Below are 25420 nucleotides of genomic sequence, written 5' to 3'. Positions count from 1 at the left end.
TGTCTCATTCCTAACTTTAAAGGAAATGCTTTTAGTTTTTTCCTATTTAATATGATATTAGCTATAGGTTTGCTGCAGATAGCTTTTGTTATGTTGAGGTATATTCCTTGTATTACTAAGTTTCTTCAAAACTTTTATCATGATAGATGTTTGTTGTCAAAGGCTTTACTGTGTATATTGAGATGATCATGTGACTCTTGTCCTTCATTCTATTTTCTGTATTATGTTTACTGATTTGCATATGCTGAGTAACTCTTGAATCCTTGGATTGACATCCGTTTGATCCTCTAATGTACTGTTGAATTTTGTTTGCAAGAATTTTATCGAGAATTTTGCATGTATGTGCATCAAGGCAAATGGCCTATATTTTCTTTTATGGTTAGGCTTGCAGGAGGTGTGGGCTTATACCAAAGCTAAAATTTCCAGTTTGTTGAGGGTTAGCGGGCTTGTCTTTGTTTCTTCAACTCCCTCAGCTCTTGGGAGGCAGGATTAGAGCTATGGACTCTTTTCTCTGCTTTTCTCTCCCATCTTTGTTTCTCTGTGCAGTTTAGCTATCCTGTCATGTTTTCTAATACTCCATATTCTGTTTCTTCAGAGTATAGTTTCCATGTTGTCACCCTGCTTCTTCTCATTCAGAGTTAGAGGGACAAAGGTTTTATTCCTAACTTCATTTTCTCTGTAAATTGTTCATAGTATTGAAGAGGACTAAAATTCAGCTTTAACATACAAATATTCTATATATGCAGTTTTTTAAAATACACTGTTATTGTTATTAAGGTGCTGTACAGAGGGATTACATTTCAAAAGTCAGATAATGAGTAAGTTTCTTTTATGGATACCGTCTTCCAAATTATATATGAAGTTTTTAAGAGAAATAATTATGGAAAAATGATTCTCTGAGCTGGGTATTAAAAATTAATGAGCTTCAATAGGAAGTGTTCATTTTTATGACATTTCTACATATATTACAAAAATCAAGCTTAGAGTTACCATGTTCTCACCCTGCCCCCCACCTGCCCCCACTCCCCTAGCTTTTTTGCCAGTCCTGGGCCTTGAATTCAGGGCCTGACACAGTCCCTGACCTTTTTTTGCTCAAGGCTAGCACTCTACAACTTGAGCCAGAGCTTCACTTCTGGCATTGATTGGAGAAAGACACAGATTTTCCTACTTGGGCTGCCACTGGACTACAATTCTCAGAGCTCAGCCTCCTGAGTAGCTAGGATTATGAGTGTGAATCACCATTTTTTTTTCACTTTTGATAAATGCTGTTAAAATGACTTGAAAAATTATTTTTAAAAAGTTTATATTGAATTACAAAATTTGACCACTAGAAAAATTTGACCACAATGGATTGAAACACTTCAAATATGCTTTAGACATCCATAGGGTCCTTCCTGCTACCTATTTCCTTGAATAAAGTGTCAATGAAGAGCTGACAGGTTATTACTCTGAGAACTGATAAATCTAGGGAAATTAGCAAGCATTTACCTTCTAACCAAATTTGATAGTCAATAAGCATTTTTTTTTCTGTATACTGTAAGGTTTGCTGGAAAGGAAACCACTGCATGGTTCAGGCAGAAAAGAGTTTATTATGGGGAGGGTAAACTGCAGACCAGAGGAGTTGGAGGCCACTGAAAAAGAGGAGGGGATGTGAGCCTGACTATATCGGGAAAGATGGGAGGCGGGCACAGCAGATACGGAAGTAATCTCGGAGCCTGGGGAACCCCTCACTGTTCAAGGGAGACGTGACCAGTGCTATTCCTCAGCAGATGAGGAAGTGACCTCAGAACCTGGGGTCCTTCGCTGACTCACAGTCGGTGATTGCAGGCAGGTGAAGAGCAAGGGGGAGGGGCTTTTTGACACTCCAGGCTTTTGGTAGTTATAAGCGGGCGGGCGAGGATCCTCTTTGGCTACTTGCTGCTTGCAAGGGGCATGGACATTAGGGGTAGAGGCAGGGTTGTTGTCCAGTCCCGGAGAAGGCACAAGCAGCAGTACATCTCCACCTTTTACCCCTAGCCAGAGAGAATCAACTTCCCTCTATAATTATCAAAAGAAGGGGACGTTATGTCTGCTGGAAAGAGCTCAGCTTGTCTCCGTGCCAGTGTACACTAGCCCTCCGCCCCCATTTTGTTTTCCACGCAGGAAGTCTACACGCAGCACCTGCGTTACCCAAGTGGTGGGCACGCCTGGAGGCAGTCACCGCCCCTTTCTCTGAGGTTATCCCGGGGCGCCCCTGTCACACCTCCTCCTGCCCTGCTTGCCACCCACCCAGCCAGGGCTGCTCCCTGAGGGCGGGCCTGCAGTTTGTTTTCCTTTCTGCCTGAATCACGTGGCAGTTTACGCTCAACAAGCCTTACAGATGCAGTAATTCTAGCTCATAAATATGAAAGGAATGATGGAATTAGAAAAGTGCTATCTTACAATGCTATTAATAATTTAGGTAAAATCCATCAATAAAATCCAAAACAGGAGGCTTCAAAAAGGATGATGGGAAACCTTATAGTGATCATCGTTAGCCTCACTAAAACATATGCACCTAATATTGTGATGTAATAGGAAACCCACAGCACATCGTTGGTATTGTTTGACACAAAGCAACAAGTTCCCCGTATTAGTTTATAGAAACATATATAGCAAAAGAAAAACAATTCATAAGTAGGAGAAGTGTGGATACTATGTTGCAGATATGCAATTTACCTCTAGTAAGAGGAATAAAAACAACTTCGTCTACCTTGAACCATAGTAAATGGATAATGTCTGTAAAAGGAAAAACTATTATATGATGCTTACAGCATGTTTTTAGCCTAGTGAGGAGATTTTTCTGGGGACCTGAAGTATATATAGAAGATATTTCAGTCTGTTTTTCAGTTCTATTTTTAGTTGTGCATGAAATAGCAAAGCCCAAACTACCTGTTTCTTATACAGTTACAATTTTTGTGTATGTATATTACTGACACTGTTTTTTAGTTTGTTTTCTGCTTTTCACCATTCCTTCCCTGAAGCCTTAGTTTCTTAATCTTTTTCTCCTTGTCCTCCCAGTACTGGGCTTGAACTTAGGGCGTCACACCTGTAGGACACACTTCCTGGACCTACTGCCACCCTTCTAGCTCTGCTTTTTGCTGGTTATTTGGAAATGGAGTCTAGGCCTCAAACTGCAATCTTCAAGATCTCAGCCTCCTGAGTAGCTAGGATTATAGGTGTGAGCCACCAGTGCCCAGCTTTCTTCACTCTTAATGCAGAAAATTATGAGAACCTAGATTCAAAGAATATTGCAGAGAGAAGAAAACAGTGATGATCAGAAGAGGCAAATAGGTACTTTTATCTCATCTACAATGAAAATATATTTTATTTTTGAAACAGAACATTTCCTTATTTGACCAATGAAATTTTCATTTGTTTCCAAATATTTGTATTGGTATGTTGGGTATTTAAATAACTGACAATATGTGTATTAATGATGAACTAGCCCTTCATTTGGCAGAGATGACAGAATGCTCTAAGCCTTGTGGAGGACATGTCATATAGAGTTCACTGATAAAGGTTTAAGTGTTTTAAAGTATATAAATAAAACTTTACATATGCAATTACATTTCCTTGTTTTTCATTTGAATTAAAAATAGAAAATGATACAATCTAATTCAAAACACTATTCTTTAAAAATGAATAAACTTTGGGCTCTGACTTTCTACATTCTTGTTTGTCTAGTTTTAGTACCAAAACAACTGCAGTTCCATGAAAGAGCTGGGGATCTGTGAAGAAACTCATTTCCTTACAGTGCTCCTTGTCATATTAAAACGATGAAGTATCTTCCCTTCAGTAAACTCCAGTGGATTAGAAATTAAGAAATAGACTAAATGAGGCTGGAAAAAAAGTGGAAATAATCTTTTTTGCTCTTCATTTCCAATTTCTAACATTTTCTCGATTAGCATTCTTAAACTGCCTTAGGTGTGATGAAAGCCTATATCTTTTGGTTGATAAATTTCCAATACAGACTTTTATTTTTATATTTGAAAAGAGCTTTACATTGTCTAGCTTCTTTGGAAACATGCTTAAAATTGGCCAGATTTAGTCATATACCAAGATTTGGAAAATATATGTCTCTAGGGAGTTTCCCCTTTTTATATGCAAACCTATGTGCTTAAGATGAATGCAACCAGGTATGTCTAAGCTACTACAAGAGCTCAATACACTGGAAATGCCCTGTATGTTACACTTATTTTGGTTTAAGATGCAGAAATGGACTTCGTACACATATGCCATATGTTCTCATTTCATGCCAAGTTAACAAGAATTAAAAGACTGAGATGAATAAACAAGGTCAACTTAGGCTGAGCCAAATTAGACAACAGAGTAATTGTCAGATTTTCTGTTGGCAGGACCAGTTTGTTTTCAGCCAATCTTCATGAATTATAGGCTGTAATTTTTTTTTCTGGTTAGTCTATTGCCAGGCATTCTGTTGACAATTTCTTTGTTTTGTAAACACTGAAATTTTTCATCAGCTATATTAAATTCTGAATTAATGAGTATCTTTTGCCTGTCCCAACTTAAAGAAAAATTGCTAAGACATGAATCCATAGAATCAACTCAAAATTTAACAACTTGTTACAGAATAGTATTTAATTTGGAGTCTGTTAGGTATAAATTCAGATTTATAATAAATAGCAAGAAACTAATCAGGCTGGGAACTGGTGGCTCACACCTGTATTCCTAGCTACTCAGGAGGCTGAGCTCTGAGGATCGCGGTTCAAAGCCAGACTGGGCAGGAAAGTCCGTGAAACTCTTATCTCCAATAAACCACCAGAAAACTAGAAGTGGTGTTGGGGCTCAAGTGGTAGAGTGCTTGCCTTGAGCTGAAGAGCTGAGGGGACAGTGCCCAGGCCCAGAGTTCAAGCTCCATGACCAAACAACAACAACAAACAAACAAACAAAAAAACCAACAACAGAAAACTAATCGGTATTGCAGTGAATTTATGACAGTAAATATCAGGGTAGATAAGTTTGCTGAAAATATAGCAAGGAACTTTAGACTTCGACAGATAATCTAACACAAATGAGAAAGTTGAGACAACTACAGAAATGCATTATTTGAAATATAACTAGTATAGGACAGGACCATTTCTAATGGTAGTTAATATTACTTCAGATTTGGTACAATTATTTTACTTATATACTGCCCTTCTCACGCTGTGAATTTTTCTTCTAAACTATGCTTGAGTTGTGTACCACTTTTTAGTTGTCACATCAAAAACATGAAGGACCATTTCAATACTGATAATGTCATATAAAGAATAGCATCTCAGGCAGCCAGATCCAAAGAATGAAAACCATTTAAATAATAGTACTACTGACAAAAATACAAAATTTTCCTATGAATATATATATAACCTTGTCAATTTATATAATAGCAACTAAAAAAACTGTTCTGAACTGCAAATAAGTGCTTTAATTTGGGAGATGCCATTCTTTTGTACATCTAATACTTACTTTAACTATTTTCAGTCTTTTAGACAAAACTTGCATTCTTTGGTTCATGTTTCCTTTATTTTTAAAACCAACAACCATGAGTTGAGTTCTTCTCACATTGACTCATTGTGGACACTGACTCTTCTTTCTTCCACATTTAAGGATTACACTACTCATATCTAGATAATCAAGTTGATATCCCTGTTTCAGAGTCATATGATTAGCAACCTTAATTCTATCTGCTACCTTAACTTTTCTTTGCAATATAATTTTAATATATTCATAGAGATAAATATATAGGAGGCCTTTCTGCCTAGCACATACTCTAATATTCTACAGTAACTTCTTGCTGAAATTAAAATGAAGACCAATTGAATGGTCTACTAAGGTCCTAAGTAACTTACTTGCTCTTCCACCACACTTACTGCACAGTGTAGCTACACTGGATGCTACTTGAACCTCTCAAACTTATCTCCACCTTTAACATGTATAGTTTCTTTCCTTGGAGTTCTTGTCACCTCACATCATTAAATAGCCATTTGGGTTTTAACTCAAATATAACCTTCCCAGTGCAGGTTTCTTTGTTCAGATATTATTTTTTTCTTCTAAAATTTACCATTATTATACACTTTTTTTTTGTCAGTTGTGGGACTTGAACTCTGGGCCTGGGCACTTTCCCTCATCTCTTCAGCTCAAGGCTAGTGCTCTACCACTTAAGCCACAGCACCACTTCTGGTTTTCTGAGTGGTTAATTGGAGATAAGAGTCTCCTGGACTTTCCTGCCCAGGCTGGCTGTGAACTGTGATCCTCAGATCTCAGCCTCCTGAGTAGTTAGGATGATAGGCGTGAACCACCAGCACCCAGCTTGCGCATATTTGAGTTTGTTTCTTATTCATAGCATTCCTTTCACAATGCTCTCAAACTTCCAAGAGAGCAAGTGGCATAAATATATTCCCTACCTAATATGTGACAGCCATTATCAGACACTGTGGTATGGCTTGGAGACATTATGATGGTGGTCACGTGCCTGCCTTAATGAACATTACAGCTCTATGAGGAAGTAGGTATTAATCTAGTAGTCACACAGTGAATAAAATGACAAATGAGACATAAGTTTTAAAGGTTTTATGATGTGCTTTTAAAAAAATCTCTAGTAGATCAAGATCTAGCTAGTGGTTTCTCTTTTTTGTGTTTCCCTTGGTATTTTTTTAAAATAAAAACTTTAATATTAACTTGTCTAAGTACATAAAAGTTTGTTGGTATTTTTGTTGGGATCACATTAAATTTTTAAAATAAAATAGGAAAAACTGATGTCTTAATAACAGGAAGTGATTCTATCCCAAGTCTTTCTATTTGTTAAGCCTAATTTATATTTTTTCAGGGTGTTTTTAAAGTTTTCTATATGTAGACTTTGCACATTTGTTACACTTAATCGTATGTCAATTTCTTCATTGACATTGTAAATGAGGCTTTCTCTAACAGTTGGCTCTGTAATACATTTGTTTGCATATATGAAGACATTTGATTTACTTGTGTCAATTTAAAATTCTTTCAGGTTTAAAGTATTTGATTTAGTTTTAACAATGAATCCATGACTTTTGAAGCAGATTGTTTTACTGCTTTTATTTCCTTACCAATTCTTTTTTCTTTCTTTCTTCTTTTTTTTTTTGTTGGTCGTGGACTTGAACTGTGGGCTTGGGTGCTGTCCCTGAGCTCTTCAGCTCAAGGCACATGCTCTACCTCTTGAGCCACAGCACCCTTCCAGTTTTCTGAGTGGTTTATTGGAGATAAGAGTCTCACAGACTTTCCTGCCCGGGCTGGCTTTGAACCAAGATCCTCAGATCTCAGCCTCCTAAGTAGCTTGGATTACAGGTGTGAGCCACAAGTGCCCAGCTCTCACCAATTCTTGTATCTTTGCTCCAAGGAAGCAGCAAACCCTTATGTAAGGGCCTGACAGCAATTTATTTTAGTCTTTGTCTCTATTACTAAACCATACACATTAAACCAATAGGTATGGCTATGTTTCAATAAAATTTTATGTTCAAAACAGGCAGCAAGCTGCTTAAATTTGGCATGTAGGTGAGTTTGCCAGCCCTTATTAGATGATTTGTGCAGTCAGTTACCACCTCTAGAATAATGATGAAAAGTAGCTGAAACAATGGCTGCCAACATGGAAATGCTCCATTTAGAAAAACATCAGCATTAGGATTAAGTTGTGTGTGTGTGTGTGTGTGTGTGTGTGTGTGTGTGTGTGTGTGTGTGTGTGTGTGTGTGTGTGTGTGTGTGTGTGTGTGTGTGTGTGTGTGTGTGTGTGTGTGTGTGTGTGTGTGTGTGTGTGTATATGTTTAGTAGTATTCTCCAGTTTCTTTTTTCTTGAGTGCATTCATCAGGGACAGAAGTTGAATTTAATCAAAGGTATTTTCCACATCCATAGAAATAATGCAAATTTTTATGGGCTGGGAAGGTGGCTCAGTGGTAGAGTGCTTGCCTTGCATGCATGAGGCCCTGGGTTCAATTCCTCAGAAAACATATGTAGAAAAAGCCGGAAGTGGCACTGTGGCTCAAGTGGTAGAGCACTTACTAGCCTTGAGCTGAGGAGCTCAGGGACAGCAAATTTTTTTATACTTCAGATGTATTTTCATTCATTACAGCTCATATGTATAGTCTTGACAGTCTTTAGCAAAAAATTCTTAAATGAGCTCTGTGTTTGTAATATATAATAAAACTTTTTTTTTTTGAATCTGGTCATGGGGCCTGAATTCTGGGCCTGTTCGCTGTCCCTCAGCTCTTCAGTTCAAAGCTAGCACTCTACCACTTGAGCCACAGTACCACTTCTGGCTTTTTCTGCTTATGTGGTGCTGAGGAATCAAACCCAGGGCCTCATGCTTGCAAAGCAAGCACTCTACCAATGAGCCACCTTCGCAGCCCCTATAATAATACATTTTTAACAATATAAGGATGAAGAGTACAATTTACATGATAGAAATATACCTTAAGTTGTATGCAGATAGTAATAATGACTCTTGCTGACAAAGGAAAAATTTACAAACTTATTTTCATGAGTATTTATGAATGATATTGGGATATTTCTGTACTGTGAGAAGTCCTTCCTTGTTTTTGAATGATTTGGAATATTTTCCAGAACATTAGAAATATCTGATCTTTGAAGGTTTGGTAGGATTTATAGAACTATCTGAATTAGATGCTTTGTTGCACAGATCATTTTGTATAAAATTTGCATGCTGCAGATTTCTAAGTCTAGTACTAGCCATTTGTGGTAATAAGTGTTTACCTAGGACATTATTTAACTTACAAAGCAACCAAAAAAGTAGTTTCATGATTTAAAATTCCTCCATGGTTAAGTGGTTTGTCGCCTGTTTGTGTAAATGGAATTTTATTGGACACATCCATGCCCATTCATATCTGTCTATGCTACAGTAACAGCTGACTACTGTAAGTCTATCTTATTTGTGGATTTATTACATTCAGTTGTGGCCAAGTATAGTTCAAAAAACAACAGATTTTTTTTTTAATCAAAAGAAAAAAGCCAGGTGCCAGTAGCTCACATTGCTAATCTAACTACTTTGAGGCTGAGAATAGGAGGGTGGTAGTTCAAGGCCAGCCAAGACACAAAAGTTCATGAGATCCCTTCTATTGTGTGTACCTGTAATCCCAAGCTCCTTGGGAAGTTGAGAACTGGAGAATTGTAGATCCTGGGCAGAAAATGATCACAAGACTCCATTTTCATGCTGGGAAGCTGGACCAGTGAAGTGATTTTAGCTATGATGGGAAGCAAGACCCTCTCCTGAAAATAACCAGTAGAAAGCAGGGCTGGAAGCATAGCTCAGCCTTAGTGCTGCCAAATTTTAAAAAATTATAAATTCCTATACAGGTATTATACAACTCAGTTGCTGTGAGAGTATGTCAATCAATCTAGTGTTATTACCAACTGTGTTCAATCACTGTATGATATGCTGAGCGTTCGTTTCCCTGCCCTTTATTTTGTGAGAATATCTCTGCAAAAGACTCAGACATGAAGGCTTATGGTAGAATTATTCATAATAGCCTTCAAATGGAAATGTATATAAAATTTTTCTAGAAACAGCAAACAGAGTGGTTGTCTTAGGTTGGAGTAGAGAATAAAATTAGGCACATGGAAATATTTGTGTGGAAATGTCACAAAACTGAACTGAGGTGATTTTCATATAACTTTCTAAGCTTATCAAGTACCCTTATAGAGGAATTTTATAGTTCATGCAAGATACACCTCACTAAAATTGTTTTTAAAGAAGTAAAATGCAAAAATGGCTAAGGATAATATTGGTTGCCTATGTTTCTAACTCCCAGTATTTCTATAAATAATACAGAACATAACTAAAGGGAGGAATGAGGGACTGGGGTATGGCTCAAATGGTACAGTACTTGGCTAATAGGCATGAGGCCCCAAGTTCTATCTCTAGTATTACAAAAAGAAAAAAATGATTAAGAAGAAATGAGCTGCTTGGCAACTATGCACCTGAGCATGACTTGAAGAAAATGTCCCAAATTCAAAATAATTAAAAATAGGATGGAAAACCCCCCTCCAAATTGAAAAGTTGAGTCCATCTAGGAAAAAAAACACCAAAAATGCGAGGTCATATAGCTTCATCAGGAAATTGTGGAGGGCTTAATTAGCCCTTCTGACTCTCTTCTTTCTGTCTGTTACATTTTTGACTAGCTGTCATTCAGCCACTTGCTCAATCAGGAGATCAGAATTGTTGCTCTCCTTGGTCATTTCCTATTAACTCTGTCACTAATTTCACTGGCAGTGAGTTTGATGCTTTTATTGACAATAATGGCAAGCAAGGTTTTTTCCACACTCAGCCCCACATTCAGTCAGCTGTTGGCTTTCACAACCAATCTTAACTGGTAGAAGAACTAGCTTAAGCTTGGGAGGAAGATAAGAACTGCCTTCAGCAGGATTTTCATAGACTCTAGTTTATTTCTAGAAATTGAGCAGTTTTTCTAACCAATAAATGCTTCTCTATTTGTTGCTTGCCTTTGCTTTCCAGGGCCCAGAAAGGAGAGGGTTTGTACAGTTTTATAATAGTTTCCTGGAGAGAGGATCTAAATAAACACTCATACTTGGAAATGCTGATCCTCTTTACTGTTAATTTATGTGATTTGAAGCATTTTTTCTCAAGAACATTATAAAAATATGTGTATAATAGATACACATGAATTTCAAATCCAGCCTTTCCACAATTAGTACATATGATTAGGATCATCTGTAAAATATAATCTGTCAAGTTTGAACCACTGTTTTCATAAGTTTTGTTGTAACATAACTATTCTTGCCCATTCTTGTCTATGACTACTTTCATACTAGAACAGCAGGATTGAGTAGTCACTAAAATGTTCACATGGCTCACAAACCCTAGCAGACTTATTATCTTGTACATTACACTATGTTTGAGCATTATTATATCTTAGTTAATGTTATAATGATCGTAACAAATAATACTATTTCTGAAAATAGTGCTGCAATTATCACTCTACATAACAATCATGTATTAATTTCATATCCATTTTTTTCTTAACCCCATGTGGCAAGACGGATCTTTAAATTTTCTTTTATCAGATTTCAAAACGAATAGGAAACATAGTTAAGTTATATATCCTAAAAATTAATATTCATTTAAGGTAGTCTAACAGTCCTAGAATTTAACAGGAAAATATAACTAGACTATAACAAATATTACAGTAATTTCTAGAAGAACATTCATTTTAACAGTACTCTTTTTATGTTCAGTTCTGCTTGCATTAAGCCTGCTCTGGCATTACCTAACTACTGCAAAGTCTTAGCCAGGAGAAAAATGCATATTTTTTCCTTGGCATTTTCAAATATTCTTGCTTAGCTATTAGTTTTTAGTTGAGCATGGTATTTAAAGTATTGAATACAAAGTACTTCCTTTTATGGAATAAATTTTCAATTCAACATAGCTTACCTGTTAGAAGAACCATTCAGTGTTTTTTGCTGAATAATATGTCTGTGGACAGATCCAAAGGAAGGAAGATCATCTGGAAGTGATTCTTCCCCTTGAGGAACTAAAGACAGTCCAACAAAAGCATCACTTAGCATATCCCCTCTGTCCAAAGGCCCCAAGAGTTCTGTAAAAAATGATTAAGACAGGGATCAAATACAATTTCAGCTAACTCCTACATATGTTATGATTACAGAAAAACTTCATACATCCCAATGGAATTCTTCCTTTATCTTGTCAACGTGCTATGTAGCACACAATTAAAATAATGAAACTCCCAGTCCCTCATGACTTCAGTCATTTTTATACTTACTTCAACAAAAGAGTTGATAACATCATGATTTCAGATTCAGATTTTTAAAAATTCATTTATACTTTTGCCTATTCATAATGCTTTTGTAAGCACTTTATTAACCAAATCTTTTTATACTGTCACACAATTTATTTCTGGAATATTGTAGAAGTCAATTTTACTCTTCTGTATTATACACACTTTGAAGAGGAAAAGCTGTTGCTCAATATTTTTCAACTACTGTTAATTAGTGTTCGGGATAAAACCAGGACGATGCACACTGTAGGCAAATCACAATCACTGCTTTCAACCAGCATTATCAAGAATATATAGAGGGGTGTATTTCCATATCATACAGATGTAAGCTGTAGAGACACCTTAGCCACTTTGACAGGTAAATGCTTTAAAAAGTTGTTTGAAATAGAGATTATAAAAATATGTATATATTGTCAGAAATACAAGGCTTCTTAAAAATCCAAGAAGGCTGTGGACCACAATATCTGTCAGTTTAATAACTGTAGCAAGAAAACCACAGAACTTAATTTTTGCCATCCCTAATTTCAAATGTACAGTTCACTACTGTTAAATACATTCATTGTCGTGCAGCATGTCTAGAACTCTTTCATCTTGCAAAACTGAAACTGCATCTATTAACAATTAATCATTCCTCCTTTTTTTCCAACTGTGAACATACAATTTATTATAGGAGATATGACATAACAAGCTAGAAGAAAACATTAATATTTGACACAACAGAATGTGTGAGGGTTGGATAGCAATGCTAAAGATACACAATTGCACATATTAAAAAACATTCCTCCACCTTGCTGTCCCTAATACACCGTTTTATTTTCTGTTTATATAAACATGATAAATTTAGATACTTTGTATAAAAAATGTCTTCGTTTTGTGACTGGCTTATTTCACTAAATATAATGTCTTCCCTCAGTTTTATCCACATCATACTATGTGATAGGATTTAGAATTTAAGGCAGACTAATATTACATTGTGTGTGTGTATATATATATATATATATATATATATATATATATATATATATATATACTACATTTTCTTTATCCATTCACTTATATATGGGCATTTCAGTTGCTTCTGCCACCTGGGTATTATGAACTATGAACATGATTGTACGATTATCTACTTAAGAGTCTGCTCTAAGTTCTTTTGAATATAACCTAGTAAGTGGAATTGATTATGTGAAATTCTATTTTCTATAGTTTCTCTTTTATTCTGCTATGATCTGATAAAATTCAGGAAGTTATTTAAATTTCCTTATAATTGCTAAGACTTGCATAATGTCTTGAAATATGGTCTATGTTGCAGACCTCTCCATGGGCTTCTGAGAAGAATGCTTATGCTGAAGCTGTTTGGAATATTCTGTAGATGTCTATTAAATCCATTTGCTGTATAGTGTTGTTTATTTCTGATGTTCCTTGTTGATTTTGGAGGTGTGTGTGGATCTAGATGACTAATCTATTGTTGAGACTAGGGGTACTAACATAACCAACTATGTTGGAGTCTACTTGTGCTCTTCTTTCTAGTAGTATTAATTCTCTGGCACTGGGTGCTTTGAAGTTGCATGTATATATATTTACAGATACATGCTGTATCAGTATGATGGATTACTCTCTTAAACATTATGAATTAACTCTCTTGATCCCTTCTGACAGTCTGTTTTGTCAGCTATGAGTATATAAGCTTTTGGGCTCCATTTGCATGAAAAATCCTTTTCATCCTTTTTAACTTGTGTTTGTCTTTACTAGTGAGGCCCATTTCTTCCATTTCTTATAGGCAACAAACAGTTGGGTTTTGTTTTTTAATCCAATTCATTAGTCTGTGTTGTTTGAAAAGTTGAGAGCATTAACACCCAGAATTATTATTAAAAATTATGCAGTATTCCCTGGTATTTGGTTGTTTTGAAGTGTTTGATTCTTTCCTGCTCTTCATTTGTCTTTCCTGTATTTTTATAGATGTTTATCTTTCTTTTCTGGTCTTGTCTATATGATATTCTAAAACCCTCCTGTATCTGGATGACTATTTCCTCTTGAAAAATTTTCTGGTATGTTTTTGAGTATGTTTTTTTTATGCCTTTAGAGTACACCTTTTTTTTTTTCTATGCCTTGACTTGCAGATTTAGACTTCATTTTTCCTTGTCAGTTGTGGAGCTTGAACTCAGAGCCTGGATGCCGTCCCTGAGCCTTTTTGTGCTCAAGGCAAGTGCTCTACCACTTGAGCCACAGTGCCATTATTGGTTTTTGAGTGGTTAATTGGAGATAAGTGTCCCATGGGGACTTTCCTGCCCTGGCTGGCTTCAAACCACGATCTTCATAGCTCAATCTCTTGAGTAGCTAGAATTACAGGCATGAGCACCCAGCACCAGGCTTAGGTTTAGACTTTTAATGGTGTCTGAAGGGTCTTCTGTGTTCCAGTAGTATTTTTAAAAATTATTTTTTTATATGAATGTACTAATATATCCACTTGTCTCAAATACAGATTTTTTTTATCTAGTCTGCTGGGGACACATTCAACTGAATTTGTTGTTTTTGCACAAGGCCTATTGCTTTGCTTCATTGGTTGATGCTCTGCTCACTTGATTCATACCTCCGGTCTAGCATTTTGCTGGTTAGTTTGGGGATAGGACTTTTCTACCTGTGTTGGTTTTAAATCTCATTCTTCAGATCTCAGCCTCCTGACTAAGTAGGATTTAGGTGTTAGGCACTGGTGCCTGGCTCAGCTTTCTGAAGAATCTCAATTTGTTTTCTTCTTCAGAATTTCTATGTTTTTAAAATTACTGTATTATGTCTTACATTATCTTTCTTTCATTTGTAGATTTTTGTGTTTATCCAAGCTCATTTAAAATTTGTTGATTTTTTTGAATTCTTTGTGATTTCATCTACTTCAATATTGTTAGTATTTGGTATTTTTAGGTATCCTTAGTGTTGTTTTCACAGAAGAGTCTAATCTTGTTTTCTTGTATTTCTTGTATTTCTGCAATTCAGATTTGTGTAACTGAGGCCAAATTGTTGGTTGTTAGTCTTTCAGTTGATATATTCTTAGTTTCAGACAGGACTCTATAGTAGAAGGTTGACATACTATTTCTCACCACTGGACTTGGGGTATGGCACAATAGTTAAGTATTCATTGATATAGTCAGGGTAGCATACTTGATCCAAAGCACTGCTCACATCAAGGAAAACTAACAGAGTCTGTTGTAGAAGGGCTGGCTGTCTGTTTCTGGCATGTTTTCCCTATAGTAGCTTGTCTTCATTGTGCACTTGGAGACACAGCTGGCTAAGACACAGGGCTCTCTGTCTCACTTGGCAGCAAACGCATTACAGTTCCTGGAAGTGGTTCTTAGTGCTTTCAGGCTATGTCCTGCAAGTCATCTCCCTATGGGAGTCAGGAGGCTGTAGAAACCATCTGATGTGAAAGGTTTGGGCTTGGAGCTCTCAATCCTACCTGGCAGCTAACACGTGCAATTCAGTTCCCAGAGGCAGGTTTTAGTGTTTTTAGACTATGCCCAGCAGTCTACTGTCCTGTGGAAGGGAGATGGAAATTGAATGATCTGGAGAACATAAACTGAGGGCTCTCTGTCCCTTAGAACAACAACAACACACCACAGGAAGCAGTTCCCAGAGATGGGTTCAGTGCTTTCAGAACCTGCCCAGTAGTTAGCTTCCTTTGAGAGTGAGTAGATTATGGAAATCACATGACTCAGAGGGTCTTGGCTCAGAGATTTTGGACCCATCTGGCAGCCAACCCATGTGGCCAAGAATCAGGCTCTAGAGACCATATACTACATCACCCTTGGCCTTTTAACACTTAGATGATGGGACTTGCTCCTCACCAGGGAGGCAGGTCCTCCAACTACTAGGTCATTCATTGCCTGAGCTTTCCACTGCTTGAACCTCTGTGGGTCCATACCACATGCTCTCCCTTCCCATGACTATCTTCTATCCAGACACTGTGGCAGGGTATACCAAAACTACCCGAGCCATGACTGTGCCTTGCTACCAACCCCCTAATACAGCTCATTCCCAAACACTGAGCCCTCTCTCAAGATAATGCTTTGTTTTAGCAACCAGAAATAAGTGGAACAGCAGAATGTCATTTTTTTCACTGAAGCTAGCCTTCTACACAGGAACAGACAATACTGTCTGACCAAATCCCTGTACTGGATCTAAGGCTTGTAGAGGTATGGATAATCCTCCTGCTAGAATTGTCAGTGTGTGCCAGGACCTTCTGGCTTACCTTGTAAGTGTATTTTTGGCTTCCCTTCCCTGTTGGATAGGGTAGACAGAGCTTCAGATGGCTTCTAGTTTTCTCTGTCAATTTCCTTTTTTCTGTGCTTTTCAAGTATTTAACTACCTCTTCACAATTCCTAATACTCTCTCTCTCTCTCCTCTCTCTCTCTCTCTCTAACTGACTCTTCTCAATCAGGCCACCAAATGTAGGATGCTCTAATCTACCAGCTTGCTCTGCCCTATTGATACATATGGCCTTCAACTTTTCTCTTTGCATTATTTTTAGTGAAACAAAACATTTTCTAATTTCTTTTGTGCTTAATTTTCATGTATTTGTGGATTTCCTGTTTTCCTTTTGTTACTGCTTTCTAGTTTATTCCACTGTGATCAGAAAAGATACACATTTTCAATCCTTTTGAATTTGTTAGAAGATTTTAGGGCTGTGGATGTACTCAGTGATAGATCACTTGCCTAGTATACCTGAGGCTTAGTTTGTACTCTCAATACCACATGGAAAAAAAACAACCTATTTATTGACTTCCTATGGTCATTCCTAGAGAATGTTCTGGGTACACATATAAGGATGTATATTTTATAGCTTTGGGTGAGTATTTTGTATTTGTCTGTCATTCTGATCTGTGGTATATGTATATATATCTTCTGTATGGTAGTTTATTCATTAGTGAAATTTTATAGAAACTATGAATTACCTACTTCTTTGCTTTGTTTTCTTTTCCTAAACTGACAGTCCCATGTACCAAAATCAGTTAACAGATGTCTGACCTACAGTATTTAAGAATGTACTTCAATTACTCACCAACACTTAAATATTGGTAAATTTCACATATGATCTAGAACCTTAGCTTACTTTTTTTCAAAAACTTACTTGGCAGCATTTCTCCTCTATTTCCAAAGAACAGTTGTCTGCTGAACTAGAGTGGGTACTGCCCTCTTTATCCTATGCCCCATCAGATCCTATTATTTCCATAATACTAAAGCTAAGTATTTTGTCTGTTTAGCATCAGGCTTATACTTCTAAGGCCTCCATGTTGACTGTAGGACAGGGCCAAATACAGTTCTCTCCTGGGCCATCTGGTTTTATGTGGCTCGTATCCTAAGTGCAGTTTTTGTATTTCCAGATGGTTGAAAAGAAACAAGATACTCTTAGAAGTGAAAATTATAAGAAATCAAAATTTCAGTGTCCAAATACAGGTTTTATGGAACATAGCCACACTTGTTTGTAAGACAAAATTAGCCTTCTATAATACATAAATAGTTTAAGAGTAGCTGAAGCAGAGAGAATATGACATGTAAAGCCTAACATTTATAACCCTTTGGGAAAAAATTTACTGTACATTATCTAGAAAAAGGAATGTTTTCCTCACTTAAAAAAACCTTTTTCTCCTTCATGTTTGTTCCATATTTTCTCTTCTACCATGACCCTTCAACCCAGGTAGAAATTTCATGAAATTTAATTTCATAGAAAGAAGGAAAACTGAAAAACTGAGGAGACTGGGTTCTGATCTCTCTTTAACTGTGATCTTGAACAAGTCATTTCATCTCTTTAAGCATCAATTTCTTCATTTATTTAACATAAGTGCTAAATTGGGTTACCTCTAAAACATTTATCACTTTGAATTCATGAAACAGAAAAAAAAGAGATAAGCTGGGTGAATAAAAATGTAAAGGAGAAAGACTAAAGGAGGACCTGGAGACTCCCAGTTGCTAAGTAGGTAAGACAGACTAATAATTATTACCTTTATTGAGTTAGTCCATTTACATATATTTTCTTTCATTCTCATAATGACCCCATAAACCTGTGCACTAAGTATCATTACCCCATTTGCAGATACAGAAACAAAGGGTCAAAGAAGTTAATTGGCTTGTTCTAAACCAATATCTATTAAGTGGTAAGAATCAAGGTTCATACCTGAAATATCTGGCATAAAGCCAGTGTTGTTCCATATCAACAAACTGCTAGACTCAAGAAGAGAAGTAAGCTAAAATAACTTATTGGCATTATACATTGTCTTTTGAAATGAACACCATTATTTCTCTAGTGATCTTATACATCATTTGTTAAATCATTCTCTTCCTTTTGTTGGCTTTGTGCCTTCAAAGGAGATATCCTTTCTAGACTAAAATCTCCAAAGGATTTTCAGGGTAAAACACATTTCAAGATGTGCAATCACATGGAAGAACGAAATTCTTTTATAATATTGTTTGTTAAACTGACAGCTCTACTTAACAGGAGCTATTAAAATATTTACAAAGTAGCAGCTGCTCTTGTTAAAAAATACAGCTTTTGGAGGCATAAAATAAACAAGCTGATAAGTACAAGATAAGCCATTTGACGGGTTCTTTGTGTACACCGCACAATATTTAGAAAATTCTGATATTTACAGAGCAATTATATTGTAAGATCTTTTAAGTTACAAGGACATAGATTAAGCAAGAACTGAACTGTTTATAAGAATTTTCCATACTGATCTTTTAAACAAGTTAGGAAGTCCCCAAACATTATCTTTTGTGAAGTGCTAGGCGTTTGGTATGTGTTGTTTTGTTTTTCAAAATAAGTTTTGGTCTTAGAAGACAGTTATACTTGAACGAATCTCTATAGAGCTAGTTGAGTTCTGCCAAGGCTCTTCAGAAAGTAATTACAAATTGCAGGAAATAGACCAAAACAACAAACCAATGCCAGCCAAAACAAAATAACAACAACAACAAAAAAACCCCAGAAATCCATTTAAAAGCAATTTCACATTTGTACTTTATGTCTTAATCTACTAGTCTAACAGGTATTTTTTATATAAGCTGAAATGGTTCTGTATTTTCCAAAAAAATTTACAAAAGTGTTAATCACAAAAAGTTACCTGTGTGGGAGTTCTTATTAATTTTCTCAAAAGAGAGCATCAATATATAACTTTTACAATCCAACATTATATATAAACAGAGGGAGACCTACATATAAAAGTGGCTTTTGGAAAAATCCAGACACATAAAAGATACCCTGGTTATAAGCAGGCTGATTTTATTTAATGGGTTTTACTTACTGGCAAGAAAAAGTAAAATCTAACAATTATTTATAAACTTGTAATATTCTAATAAGCTTGAGTAGACCACATCATTTTATTAATAAAGTTTCATAAAAGGCATGGAGTTATTCTAAACATTTAATTGTGTGTGTGTAGTATGGCTGTTTTCAAGTTCATCCAGTTTGTTTGTTTTCTTTTGTGCCAAGCACAAAAGACACTGAGTTTTTGTTTTTGTTTTTTTTTTTGCTTAAGTCTAGCACTTTACTACTTGAGCCACAGCTCCACTTCTGTTTTTTTGGTGGTTAACTGGAGATAGAAGTTTCATGGAGTTTGCTTCCCAGGTTGGCTTTTAACGATGAACCTCAGATCTCAGCCTCCTAAGTAGCTAGGAGTTACAGGTATGAGTTATAGACACCCAAATTTATGAGAGAAAAAAATTGGAGATAGGGTTCCTCGTATGCGTTTCCCAGACTGGCTTTAAACTCAAAGAGGCTACATCAACTTCTTAAACTGCTGCTGTGTTAGTAGGTATGCTCAAGTGTCCCCAGCCCAAGTCATGTTTTCAATATTTCTCAAATATAGTATTTTCATTCTGGGTGTTTTTTCCTTTTTTCTTTTGATAGTTTGTTACAGCCCAACTTTGAAGTTGCTTCTAGATTAGGCTGACTTTGAACTTGCAATCTTCCTGCCTCAATTTTTTGAGTACTGGGATTATAGATACATACTACCAAAACTAGCTATTGCTTTCTATATCTACTTTCTAGAAATTAAGTGATAGAAATTATGGCATACGTTTCTGATTTTACTTTTAATAAATCCTCTGTGTATGTGTAGTATTGTTTTATTTTGTAGCTTTTAAGACACATTAAATACTATATACTATACATTTTATTCTAAGCTTTGTGTGGGTGCCCTGGGCCTTGTATCTGCTAAGTAAATACTCTGCTGCCATATTCACAGCCCTAAAACCTTTTCAAATTATTTTTATTTCAAGAAGTTCTAAAGTTTAGATTAAAAATAGGGTATTGTGAAGTTTCCAAATAACAAGCTCTTAAATTTATTTCATATGTTACTGCTTTTAGATCACAGTATGCTTTTTCTCTATTATTTCTACTCTTTGAAAGTTAATGGTGTTTAGAACATAGTGCATCTTGATCAATGTCACCCTTTTAACATTCTCACCCACCCCTCCCAACCCACCTTTTCCCTCACTTATCTTTATTTTCGGTTATGTATTAATTTTGGGGGAGGGTATTTAACGAAGCAGTTTATATATACAATGCATCTTGATCTATATCACTACTTCAACATCTTCACCCCCTTCTACCTATTCCTTCCCTTATATTTCTCAATTCTGTGGTATATACAATGAATTCTTTGCCTGCATTCTTACCCTCTCCCCCTTCATTCTTTATCCCTCTTTCCTTATAGCCCAATATATAGCCAATTTTTTTCCTGAATGTTTCCATAACACTTTAAAAAAGGAATAGCCTTCAGTTTTAGAGTTTCTCACATATCTGCATCACTGATTATGTTGCCTAGGTATATTCTTCTTCCTATTTTTTGTTCACTTGGTGTTCCTCTTTTTTTTTTTTTTCTTCCAGACTGTGGATTGAACTAAGGACCCTATTCTTGCAAGCATAAGCCATGGCTCCAATCTCTTTTGGCACTGGTTATTTTTGAGGTAGGGTCTTACTTTATATCCAGACTGGCTTGGGCTACAATCCTACTACTTGTGCTTGCATAAATGGTGTGTACCACCCTACCCATGAGTGTGATGGTGTCTCATAAACTTGCACCTTTCTTGGCATCCTACTACTACCCTCTGATCTCTATTTTTCAAGTAGCTAAGATTACAGGCCTGAGCCACTGTGCACAGCTTGACCTTTCTCTTGGGAGAGGTATAACCGTTTCCTTTTAGAGTAAATTGCTGTTTATTTCTCCTGAAAGATCTCATACATAATATCTGCTTAATGAAGGCTGTTTGCTGTCTTAGAAAACTTCAAGTGATACATTTTCACTGTGAATTTCTGCTTTTAGCATTATGAAAAATGTCCTTTTCATTCTCTCTGAATTCTGTCTTCCCAGATATTAAGACTGTGACCTCTAATTTCTTTTCATTTGTCTGCATCTTTATCTCTTTTATTTTTAACCTTTCTGAAGCAATCTCTTCTCTTTCTTCTCCTTCCTCATCTCCTTCCTGGGTGTGTCTATTCTGTTTTCTTTAATAAAAAAATTGTCATTATAAAGGTGGTATACACAGGAGTTACAGTTACACACGTCAGGTAATGAGTATGCTTCTTTTTGGATAATGTCACCCTTCCTCTGGCTCTCTCCCTGGGGCGTTTATTTTTATGTCTATTTATATTTGAAACACGGTGTTGGATTTTGCTTTGTTACCTGAACTTTTTTTTTAAATAAATGAGTTAGGTTCATTCATAGTTACTGATATATTTATATTCAACCTCAGATATTTCATATTATTTCATTATACAAGATTTTCCCCTTGGTATCCATAGATGATTGTTTCTAAGAACCCCCATGGACTCAAAGTTGTACAGACTCAAGTCTCTTATATAAGATGGCATCATTTTTGCATATAGCCTATGTATAACTTCCTGCATACTTTAAATTATCTCTAGAGCAGAGGTATAGCTCAATGGTAAGGTGCTTGCTAGCATATATGAGAACCTAGGTGGGCCCCAAACACCACAAAAAATCAACAAATTCAGCTGGGTGCTGGTGGCTCACGCCTGTAAGGAAAGTCCATGAGACTCTTATCTCTAATAAACCACTCAGAAAACCGGAAGTGGCATTGTGGCTCAAGTGGTAGAGCTCTAGCCTTGAGCTGAAGAGCTGAGGGATGATGGCACCCAGGCCCAGAGTTCAAGCCCCATGACCGACCCCCCCCCCAAAAAAAAGCAACAAAGTCATACTTAGATTACTTATAATACCTAATACACTGTATATAAATAGTTCTTAATGCTAAATTGTTTAGGGAATAATGACAAGAAAAGATGTCTGTACATGTTCAGTATAGATGCAGTTTCCCCTTCATATATGTATTTTTTATTTAATTTTTATTTTTTTATTGTGAAAATACTGTACAGAGGGGTTACAATTACATGGGCAAGATAATGAGTACATTTCTTATCAAGCATTGTAGCCTCCTCCTTTGTTTACCCTTCCCATCCTCCCCCCATCCCCCCACCCAATCCTCCCCACGTTCCCCCCGCCCCGAAAGTTGTAAAGTTCGTTTTCGACATAAAGACTTGTGCTTCTCATTGTTGCAATGGGTCCACCTGTATCCCTATTTAAATGACTTGTTTTTCCCCTTCCCCTCCACAAATTATACCAACATCAAATACAGTGAAAGCAGGGGTTATACTGTGGGGGAGGGACATACAAAGCAACAAAGAAATAATCTTATAAATGTGTTAGAAACAATCGCATGAAAGAAAAATAAAAACATTTGAATACATATCCTAGGGTTCATTTCCCTAACATCACCTTATCTGACCTTTTCTGCTTGACTCAGAAATATACTAGATATTGCAAATAAGGGAAACCATGGGACCTATGTTTCTTTGGGCCTGGCTTACTTCACTTAATATAATTTTTTCCAAGCCTTTCCATTTCCTAACAAATGGGGCAATGTCATTTTTTCTGATCCAAAAATGGCTGAATTTACTGATATGGAGCCCATGAATATTGAAAGCTGACTGTACAGCTGTGTATCAACACTTTATCGATAAATATTGTCTGCCTTATTTTATGTGAATATGTAAAATTTTGATATATGCAAATACCTATTTGTATTTTTGTATTTGCAAATACATATGTGCATTTTTTCCTTTTCTGTATGTTTCCAGTTAAAATTTTTCTTTGAGGACAAAATTTTCTGTTCTCTACTGTGAACAACCAGAACTAACTAACAATCTATTTCCCCCTTTAATCTTTTACCTTCCCAATGTAGGATTTGAAGAAATATATTTTTTTTACTTTAAGCCAACACCTGTAAGGTAATCACTGCACTTTTTCTACTTTTATTTTATTCTTATTCTTCCTACTTTTTTGTTAGCTTACTGTTTGTCTCCTGTTAAGTGGTTAGTGCAGCATTAAGTATATTCAAGTTGTTTTGAAACAGATGTCCAGAACAATTTTTCATCCTGTTAAAACTGTAAATCTACCCATTCAGCACTAATTCTTAGTTTTTCCTTAATTCCTTGACAACTACATTTTTAGTTTGTTTCTATGATTTTTGACTGCTTTAGGTAATTCAAGAATGAAATAATACTGTACTTGTCCTTTTGTGACTAGCTTCATCATTTATAGGTCGATATATTTTTATTGTATATTAATATAAATTAATTATATAAAATGAGTTTCATTATGACATTTTCACACATTTGTAATAATGTTCTTTGATGATATTCACCTCCCATTACCTTTGTTCATCCCCCACTGTTTTCTTTTTTATTCTCTAATAGTCCCTCTTCTATTTTACTTGTTTAAATTCCATATATGAGAGAAAGCATGCTGTCTTTCTGAGTCTGGCTTACTTCACTTAAGGTGATGATCTGCAGTTCTAGCCATTTTCTTACAAATGACTTTAGGTAGATATATTTATTATGTTTACCACTAATCCTTATATAGGTGACTCCAATTATTTTGCCTTTCTTAATCTCATTCTCTAATAGATTTCCTAGGAATTGGTTGTTTTTGAGTATTTTAAATATTAAATATATTCATATATTATATTCTAGCACATAATATTGCTGTCAAAAGTGCCCATATTCTCATTTTTTTCCTTTATAGGAATTTGAATGTTTCCAGATGTCACATGCCTATTCATTAGGATTATATAAAGTATTTTTTCTCTTTAAGGGACAAATCTGAAGATTTTTTTTTGTCAGTCATGGGGCTTGAACTCTGGGCCTAGGTGCTGTCCCTGAGCTCTTCAGCTCAAGGCAATCACTCTACAACTTGAGCCACAGTGCCACTTCCGGTTTTCTGGTGGTTAATTGGAGATAAGAGTCTCATGGATTTCCTGCCTGGGCTGGCTTTGAACCTTGATCCTCAGATCTCAGCCTCCTAAAAAGCTAGGATTACAAGCATGAGCCACTGGCACCCAGCAACAAATCTGAATATTTTTAAAGTATTAATTCTATAGTTTTGTTTTCAATAGCCCATGGACTGGGAGATCTTCACTAGCTATACAACAGACAAGGGCTTCATATCTAAAATATACGTAGAACTCAAAAAATTAAATCCTCCAAAAACAAATCCTCAAACAACCACCCCATCAACAAGTAGGCTAAAGAAAAACAGAGACTTCTCTGAAGAGGAAACAAGAAAGGCCAATAGACACATGAAGAAATGCTCAACTTCTCTGACCATAAAAGAAAGGCAAATCCAAACAACATTGAGATTCTACCTCACCCCAGGTAGAATGGCTATAATCAAGAAACCTAATCACAACAGATGCTAGAGGGAATATAGTCAAAAGGGAACCTTACTACATTGTTGGTGGGAGTGTAAACTTTTTCAACCACTTTGGAAAGCACTATGGAGGTTTCTCAAAAGACTCTGCATAAAGCTCCCCTATAACCCAGCAATCCCATTTTGGGGCATTTACCCAAAGGATTATAAACAAGCCCATACTAAAGCTATCAGCACAACTATGTTTATTGCAGCCTTCTTTACCATAGCTAAGATATGGAACCAACCCAGATGCCCCTCAGTACATGAGTGGATCGAGAAAATGTGGTCTGTGAGTATATATATATGTATATGTATACATACATATGTATGTATGTATATCTATATGTATACATATATGTGTATATACATATGTGTATACATATACATATATGTATATATGTATGCATATACACACACATATATAATGGTTTTTCTTCTTTATGAATTCTTATATATATATATATCTTATCTGCTGTATCATTTTTTCTTGATTTGTCCCGATTTACTTTTGGTTTTTAAATATCTAAATTTTCTAGTTGTCATAAGTCATTTGTGGTATTTTTTGGTTAATCTTCATTTCTACAATATTTTTCCTAATTAGTTTCATTTTATATTCTCTAAAAAGAAAAAAAAACTGTCTCTAACCTCATTTCTGAATTTCTGCAATTCTGATTTATTTTTGCATTTTTATCATATGTATGACTAAAGATTTTTAAAATATTAGGATCAATGTTAATCTCTTATGAGCATGGCTTTCTACAGTGCTTTCTTCTGACTCTGGATTTAAAAGTAACTAAGTCAGATTTGATTGCAGTCCTTTATTGTTGATGAAAACTAGTTTCCTATATACTTTCAAG

General features: G+C 35.8%; 1 protein-coding gene across 2 annotated transcripts in view; it reads right to left on the bottom strand.

The window, feature by feature from the left end:
* LOC138839051 (WD repeat-containing and planar cell polarity effector protein fritz homolog) overlaps positions 1 to 25420 on the bottom strand; it is a 260737-nt gene that overhangs the window by 19881 nt on the left and 215436 nt on the right. For both annotated transcript variants that reach the window (XM_070038707.1, XM_070038706.1), the window contains exon 15: positions 11451 to 11613. In XM_070038707.1, the coding sequence (XP_069894808.1) occupies positions 11451 to 11613 (163 nt within the window). The remainder of the gene's footprint in view (positions 1 to 11450; positions 11614 to 25420) is intronic.

This window comes from Dipodomys merriami, unplaced genomic scaffold (genome assembly GCF_024711535.1).
Source record: "Dipodomys merriami isolate MVZ:Mamm:240054 unplaced genomic scaffold, mDipMer1.0.p SCAF_290, whole genome shotgun sequence".
Classification (NCBI taxonomy): Eukaryota; Metazoa; Chordata; class Mammalia; order Rodentia; family Heteromyidae; genus Dipodomys; species Dipodomys merriami.
Note: the sequence above shows the minus strand (reverse complement) of the source record. Positions and strands in the feature narration are given on the sequence as shown.